We start from the raw sequence: 8002 nt of genomic DNA, 5'->3' as shown, positions 1-8002 counted from the left end.
AGGCTATGGAGGCGGAGGGCGTCAGTGTGGACGAATACGTGTTCCAACTGGAAATTGAGGAGTTATCGACTAAAGTGGAAGGTAGGACAGAAGCTCCAGGTCCATCAGCAGGTTTAGACATGAATATGATGATGAATGCAATATCACAAATATCGTCGCAGATGTCACAACTGTCTTCTCAAATATCATCGGAGTTGTCGTCGCAGATAAATGTGCNAATATCACAAATATCGTCGCAGATGTCACAACTGTCTTCTCAAATATCATCGGAGTTGTCGTCGCAGATAAATGTGCAGCAGGATACCCGTATATCACAGGTCTTATCCCAATTAGAAGCACAGAAGACACATGTGACGTCGCAACTGGAAACGCAGGAAATAAAAATAACGCAGTTACAGGAGAAGACGTTAGGCATTGAGACTGAAGTAGATGCCATGAAAGCTCGCCTCTGTGAACTGCAACTGAATCGCCCGAATGTTTTAACTGGCGGTTCCAAAGTAAAAGCTCCATCCTTCGATGGCACTGTATCCTTCTCAATATTTAAGCTCCAGTTCGAAACAACAGCAACAACAAACAACTGGGGTACTGCAGACAAAGTAGCTGCATTGGTTGTCTCGCTTAAGGGTTCTGCAGCCGAAGTACTGCAGACAGTTCCAGAAATCGACCGGGGTAACTATGACGCTATAATGGCCGCAATAGAGAGACGTTACGGCAGTGACCACAGGCAACAAATGTTCCAGATGGAATTGATGAATCGCTTTCAGAAGATAAATGAGACACTGCAAGAGTACGCAACAGAGATCGAGCGATTGGCGCATTTGGCATATGCGAAAGAAACGGCAGATTTCATAGAAAAGATGAAGTGCCAGGCATTCGTGAGAGGTATACGAGATCCGGAGACGAAACGGGCAGCATACTCAACACCAAAGGGGACGTTTGCTGAAACAATGTCTTTTGCGCTGGCACAGGAGACAGCAGCTCTTCTGAGCAAACCAGTACATAAAGTTCATCGGGTTGATGTTGAAGAGCCCAACTCGCTGGAAGAAACCATAAGGGACGTAATACGAGAGTCCTTATCCCAGATGACACGTCGCAGCAGTTCGGATATTAAGTGCTACAACTGTGGCAAGATTGGGCATATTGCGCGCAATTGTAGTACACCACATAGTCAATCGATGGCAAACTCGGGTGGAAGGAAGCGAAGCAGTGAAACCGACAATACCGCTCCTGAAACTCAACAGCCGTTAAACTTAAACGAACCAGCTCTAAGGGGCGTGAGCTGGTTCTCACAACTGACTGCTCCACTGTCTCCGTCTCGCAAATTGGACGGAAAAGCAATAGTTTGTCGGTGAGGGGAACTGTAAATGGTCGATCCCTGGTGCTTACTTTGGACACAGGTGCGACGAACTCAATCATCCGGTCAGATTTGGTAAGCGGTAATGTGGAACCACTGTTTGGTTACAAACTTCAGACGGCTACAGGAGAGAAAGCTACGATTTCCGGAAAGACAGTTTGTAAAGTTTTTATTGGAGCTTTGTCGGTTGTTCACACATTTTTAGTGGCTGAAATCGTAGATGAAGTAATAATTGGCGTGGATTATGCTGCTCCATGGTTTTACATTGGATTTGAATAATAGAGTGCTGTCGTGTCAAAACATGGAGATACCTTTGAGTACCGGATATGAGAGCAGTGTACAGTTAAGGAAGGTAACCTTAAGTCACCGTCAATGGATTCCGCCAAAATCTGAAGCAGTCATATGGACTAATGTGGAAGGAGGCTGTGGTACGGGCGAAGTGTGTGTTAAAGAAGCTGCTGAAGAGACGACAAATGTAATCATTGGAAGAACGTTGGTGAAAATGGGAAAAAGCATGCGGGTTCCAGTGAGGGTACTAAATAATTTCAAGTCACCAGTTATTCTGGATAAAGGTGCTGTAATTGGGAAATGCCAGGCTGCAGAGGCCATAGTAAATTGCGACAGTCCTCAACAGGGAAGCGAAGAATTCCCGGAAGCAAGCAGAAGGACTCCCGACTTTATAAAGACTTGGTTGCATGACGTGAAAGGGCTTGAGTGGACGAAGGCTAAGAAGTTGTTAGAAAAATACGGCTGTATATTCGCCGGTGATTGTGGTAAATTTGGTAGAACTGCCATCGTGAAACATCGAATAGATACCGGAGATGCAAAGCCAATTCGTCAAGTTCCGCGCGGAGTTCCACTAGCAAAACGCGAGGAAGCGAAGCAGATAATTCAAGAAATGCAGAAAAGTGGAGTAATTGAGCCATCAATGAGCCCGTGGAGTTCACCCGTTGTGCTGGTTAAAAAGAAAGACGGTAGTACCCGATTTTGTGTAGATTACAGGAAGCTGAATGAAGTCACGAAAAAGGACAGCTACCCATTACCACGGATAGATGACACTCTCGACACTTTGTCCGGTGCGAAATGGTTTTCCACGCTCGATCTAAAAAGTGGTTACTGGCAGGTAGAAATTGAGGATTGCGACCGTGAGAAAACAGCTTTCAGCATAGGAGATGGGTTGTGGCAGTTTTCCGTGATGCCATTCGGATTATGCAATGCTCCAGCAACCTTTGAGCGCCTGATGGAGCACGTGCTGAGAGGTCTACACTGGAAAACGTGCTTAGTCTATCTGGATGACATCATTGTCATGGGTAAAAGTTTTAGTGACCATTTGGAACAGTTGGAAGAAGTCCTTCAGCGCATTGCTTCCGCGGGATTGCGTTTAAATCCAAAGAAGTGTTCATTTTTCAAGACGGAAGTCGCGTATCTGGGACATAAGGTGACAACTGAAGGCGTCAAGACAGACGAGGATAAGATAAGAGCAGTACGAGATTGGCCACAACCAAGAAGTATACATGATGTCCGAAGCTTCTTAGGGCTGTGCACGTATTACCGTCGCTTTGTTCCTGGATTCGCCTACGTTGCACGGAGTCTCCACAATCTCACTAAGAAGAATAGCGCTTTTGTGTGGCACAAGGAACAAGAGGAAGCTTTCCAGCGACTTAAAGAGCTTCTTTGTACTTCGCCTATATTAGCTTATCCGGTTCCGGGAGAAAAGTTCATCTTGGATACAGACGCTAGCGCATACGGAATAGGAGGAGTACTATCGCAGATTATTAATGGACAGGAAAAAGTGATCGCATACTATAGCAGAGTCCTCGCAAGGCCGGAAATGAACTACTGTGTTACCAGACGGGAACTGTTAGCTGTGGTTGAGTGCGTAAAACATTTTCACAAATACCTATATGGACAACGATTCCAGTTAAGAACTGACCATGCAGCTTTGAGATGGCTGCTCCAGTTTAAGCAGACTGAAGGACAAGTTGCACGGTGGATTGAAAGGCTGCAAAATTACGACTTCGAGATTGAACATCGTAAAGGGGAACAACATGGAAATGCTGATGCACTATCTCGACGACCCTGTGCTATAGAGTGTAAGCATTGCTCGAAAATCGAGAGATCCGAGGGAATAGTTGATATCAGATTAATGCAATTGCAACCCGATGACGAGTGGGAGTTCAGCGCAATAAGAAGAAGTCAATTGAACGATGCTGACTTAAAAAGGATCATAGGAGCGAAAGACGCTGGAGAGAGACCATCTAAATCCGGAATGGCGATAGAAAGTCCTGCGGCTAAGGCATATTGGGCGCAGTGGAATAGCCTTAAAATAATTGATGGAGTTCTGCATCGCGTATGGGAAAGCGAGGACGGGAATCATGCTCGCAATTTGATCGTAATTCCTAAATCCAGAATTTCATCTGTGTTAGAGGAATTCCACAATGGACCAAGCGGTGGTCATCTGGGTGTTACTAAGACGCTTGAGAAGATTAAGCAGCGGTTTTACTGGGTGAATTGTAAAGAATCAATTGCCGAATGGATTCGAAATTGTGCGCAGTGTATGGCAGCGAAAGGTCCGAAGACCAGAAGTCGTGGAAGATTACAGCAATATAACGTGGGTGCACCATTTGAGAGAGTGGCCATGGATGTGGCAGGTCCGTTTCCGATAAGTGACTCGGGCAACAAATATGTGCTCGTTATTATGGACTACTTCAGTAAGTGGCCGGAAGTCTACGCTGTACCAAACCAAGAGGCCAAAACCATTGCTGATGTTTTTGTGCAGAACTGGGTTGCTCGGTTCGGAGTACCTATGGAGTTACATTCAGATCAAGGAAGAAACTTCGAGTCCGCGGTATTCAGGGAGTTGTGTTGCTTGTTGGGAATTAGGAAAACGCGGACAACACCTTTGCACCCGCAATCGGATGGAATGGTCGAAAGGTTCAACCGCACTCTGGAGGAACACTTACGAAAGGTGGTGGGAAAGTGCCAACGAAATTGGGATAAACACATCCAAATGTTCCTGTTGGCCTATCGCTACTGGCCAATCGCCGGCTAGGACACTCTTTGGAAGTGATTTAAGGCTGCCGTGTGATTTAGTATTCGGAAGAGGTGCTGCTCCCACAATGGACGAAGGCAGTCATTGGGAAACGCTGCGGGATGACATGGATAAGTTACACCATCATGTGAGGCTACATACCCAGCTTATGAGTGATAAGATGAAGGATCGGTTTGATCGTGCTGTGAACTCTGAAGGATTTAAGGAAGGTGACTTAGTACTTCTTTATAATCCGCAAAGGAAGAAAGGGATTTCTCCCAAACTTCAAGCATCCAGGGAAGGTCCATACAAGGTGGTTAAAAAGCTAAATGATGTGGTGTATCATATACGAAAATGTAGTACGGGGCAGGCGAAAATCCAAGTAGTTCATCTGGAGAGACTGGCTCCGTTTGGAACGAAGGAATTTATGTCTAATCGGGACGATCAGACTTAAGCGGAGGGCAGTGTGACGAATTTGAAAAGGCGCGATACTACTAGATACTTAGAGAGTTATTGTACCTGTTACTTTTCATACTTGTTGTTATTTGATTCGTTTAATTGAGTGTTCATAGATAAAATTGAATTTTCAGAAAAACGGAAAAGTATATGTGTAGTTTGAGTTTTGAATCTAAAAATATAAGTTGGTTGGCGAGCTTTATTCGACAATTCAGTGATCGAACTCAGATCTTAAGAGACTGGGAAAGGACGTAACAGTATGTATACAAAACAGTGTTGGCATTTTTGGTACAATTGAACTTTTTTGGTACAATTTCGTTTACAATATACTTTCCTATTACGCAGTACTTTTTAGAACAATTTCGTGATGAATACCATAAGAATATAGCTTTGAAAACTCACTGCGAGGAATTTTGTATTCTCCTTTTGTCTTCGCCTTCTCGTTTTTGTCTTTGTAAGTTTTGAAATCTCATTAAAAAAAATGTCGAAATCAGCTGCAGATAGAAACAGTGTCATCGTTAATTAAGAAAGAGATGTTCTTAAATATCAGAACTTTATGACACTCACTCGTTTATACTTTCTTGTTTATAAAAATATAGTTTATTCCGTAACAAAAAATTAACGTAAATATTTCGAGCTTTCTATTCCATTTTTTTTGTTAATATTTTGCAGTTTTTTAGCTCATTCAACTGTGGTGTGGTGTGATGTGTGGTGTTTTTTTTGACGATGTGGCCATTTTCTTCCATATTATCTAAGTTTGTTCGACGATTTTTTTAATGAAGAAAACGAGCAACACCTCCATAAAAAAATATATGTATATATTAAAAATCAATGATAAGTCGCAGCTATTTTAAATTTGCACTTTATTTAAATTTATAGGGCTACAAAACTCCATACTCAAAATATGTATTTCTAGGAAATTTAATTAAAAAGATCGAAATTTTTACGAAAGTTTGTTGATTTGATGTTGCGCAAAGATTGAACCTCGGATTTATACAGGTTTTGTTAATGTATAAGCTAAAAGTTAAAAGTATAAGCTGCATTTTTATAAACAAATAATTAAAATTAAATAACTTTAAGATAAAAAACCAATCTTCGCAAATCAAAATTAATTAGCATTATTTCTTCGGAATTGATGCATTGAAATATCCAATTTCATTAAATTTCGAAAATTAATGCATTAATCTTTTTCATTTATATTCAAATGCTATGCATTAAAAATTAATGAATTTTTCACAACTCTGGCATGTACTAAGAAAATATATTAGCAAAGTAAAAAGTTGGTACAACTTACAGTCGAAAAGTAAAGTTTTTGTTGTAAACCTTATTGTAAACATTATTGTGAAGCTATTATTTTATGTATCGGTGCAACCGTGCGCCTTCTTGCCATTTTCATTGCTGGCAACGCTGGTCGTGGTGGCATCACTGTTGTCAGCAGCTTACTTGCTGTCTCCACAGCTTGATAATGTTATCAGGCAAAATCTTGCCCATGGAGACCGCATATTGCTCTTGGCAAGCAATAATTATCAGAGCTTTTATCTTGATAAATATTGCCAGCAATTTGGTACTTTGACAGCTACATTTTCATTTGCGCGATAGCTTCGTGGAGACAACATTATCGATATTTCAATATAAAAGCAAAAATGGAACTGTTTTCTATTAAAATATGTGTTATTATTTGCTTGGGTGTGAAATAGCATATTTTTTAAACTTTTTAATTGATGAAATCCGGCAAAAATTGCCATCTTATAAATGCTTTTATCAAGATAAAAAATGCCCACGCACAAATATTGCCGCTGATAAAATTTTTATCAGGCAATAAAAATGACAGTTGGTAGGCAAAAACTTTTGCCTGTGGAGACGGGCCGTTAGGCAGCACTGACTATAAAATGGCCTCTTCCGGAAAAAATATAAAATAAAGTGAGTGTGATTTTCAGCACAGTATAGACAGTAACCAACCTTTTTGGGTTGTTGTTGTAGTAGTCGTTGTTGTTGTAGTTATATTCACTCCTGAGGAAGGCACGGGGTTGTGTGCTGCTATTTAATGGACATCTTCAGACTTTTTCTTAGATTTCAGGGTTGTGTGCTGTATTATTATTAGATAAATAAATTTAAGTATTTGTCAAATCGTGATTTTATGGGCTGTTTTTGCTTACGCGTAAAAGCACATTTAGCGCATTTAGCTCTAAATGCTACTCTAAATGTACATTTATCCATACAAAATTCGTCACCTAAATGCAACTACATTTTTGCATTAAGAATCTAAATGCTAAAAGCAACCCTGTGGTCTTCCAAAATTTCCACGATTCGAACATGGTTTAATGAGAAAAAGTGGCAACATTGCTTTTTCGCGTATACAGTGGCTAGCTGCGTTTCAGTGATCGCCGATCGAGATTTCATTTATTATTTTACATTATTTGGATAAAGAAAAGTTACGCCAATTCAACATCGATGTGATGCTGATAGAAATCTGGATCAATGTGTGATCAAATCTGTTTGTTTTGTTTCCTAATTAAGCGAGGAAATTTTAGTTGACAGCACCGACAAATGAATATATACACAATCAAATGTTCGGTTATGGTTAAAACAATTCAAGTTTTTGTATTGAATTTTTGGTTTAAAATGTATTTTTTCCTTTTCAGTAGGGTTTTTTGCACATTATCTTCTGCGTGAGAATTGATCGTAATAGATACGGATCTGAATAAGCGACTGGAAAACGGCTGTTTGTCAAAAGCATACGATTTCGAACTCCCGTAAATGTACATTTGCTAAATGCGATAGCATGAACGCTCTTCGAAAACATATGTTCGAAAGTGCTAAATGTTGCATTTTAAATGCAGCAAAAACGCTGCATAATTAAACGAAAATTATAAATGGTGTTGAAAAACCAAACAAACACTCGTGCGAAAGCTCTATTTTTGTGTATTGTTAAAATAAAATTTATACATGGCGTACTTATTCTTTTGTGGACTTTATGTTACTTGAGAATTTAGACAACGTGCGAGCTGCCAGGTTCTGTTATCAATATAATTAACACAAGCTTTTCCGAGTGGTTGCCTTTCAATAAAAAGAATAAACAAATATTCGCAAATAAATTGGATTTATTTTATAACTGACAACTAACCTACGCTTTTTGTTCTTTTCTCCATTTTAATTTTGAC

General features: G+C 40.3%; 1 protein-coding gene across 1 annotated transcript; it reads left to right on the top strand.

The window, feature by feature from the left end:
* The first annotated feature begins 119 nt into the window (after window positions 1-119).
* On the top strand, window positions 120-1352 carry LOC108371167 (uncharacterized). The gene has a single exon (XM_017626676.1). It carries the CDS (start codon window positions 120-122, stop codon window positions 1350-1352), a length of 1233 nt encoding a protein of 410 aa, XP_017482165.1.
* Window positions 1353-8002: the final 6650 nt, after the last annotated feature.

Source organism: Rhagoletis zephyria, unplaced genomic scaffold (genome assembly GCF_001687245.7).
Source record: "Rhagoletis zephyria isolate East Lansing unplaced genomic scaffold, Rhagoletis_zephyria_1.1 Rzeph_scaffold_04739, whole genome shotgun sequence".
NCBI lineage: Eukaryota > Metazoa > Arthropoda > Insecta > Diptera > Tephritidae > Rhagoletis > Rhagoletis zephyria.
Note: the sequence above shows the minus strand (reverse complement) of the source record. Positions and strands in the feature narration are given on the sequence as shown.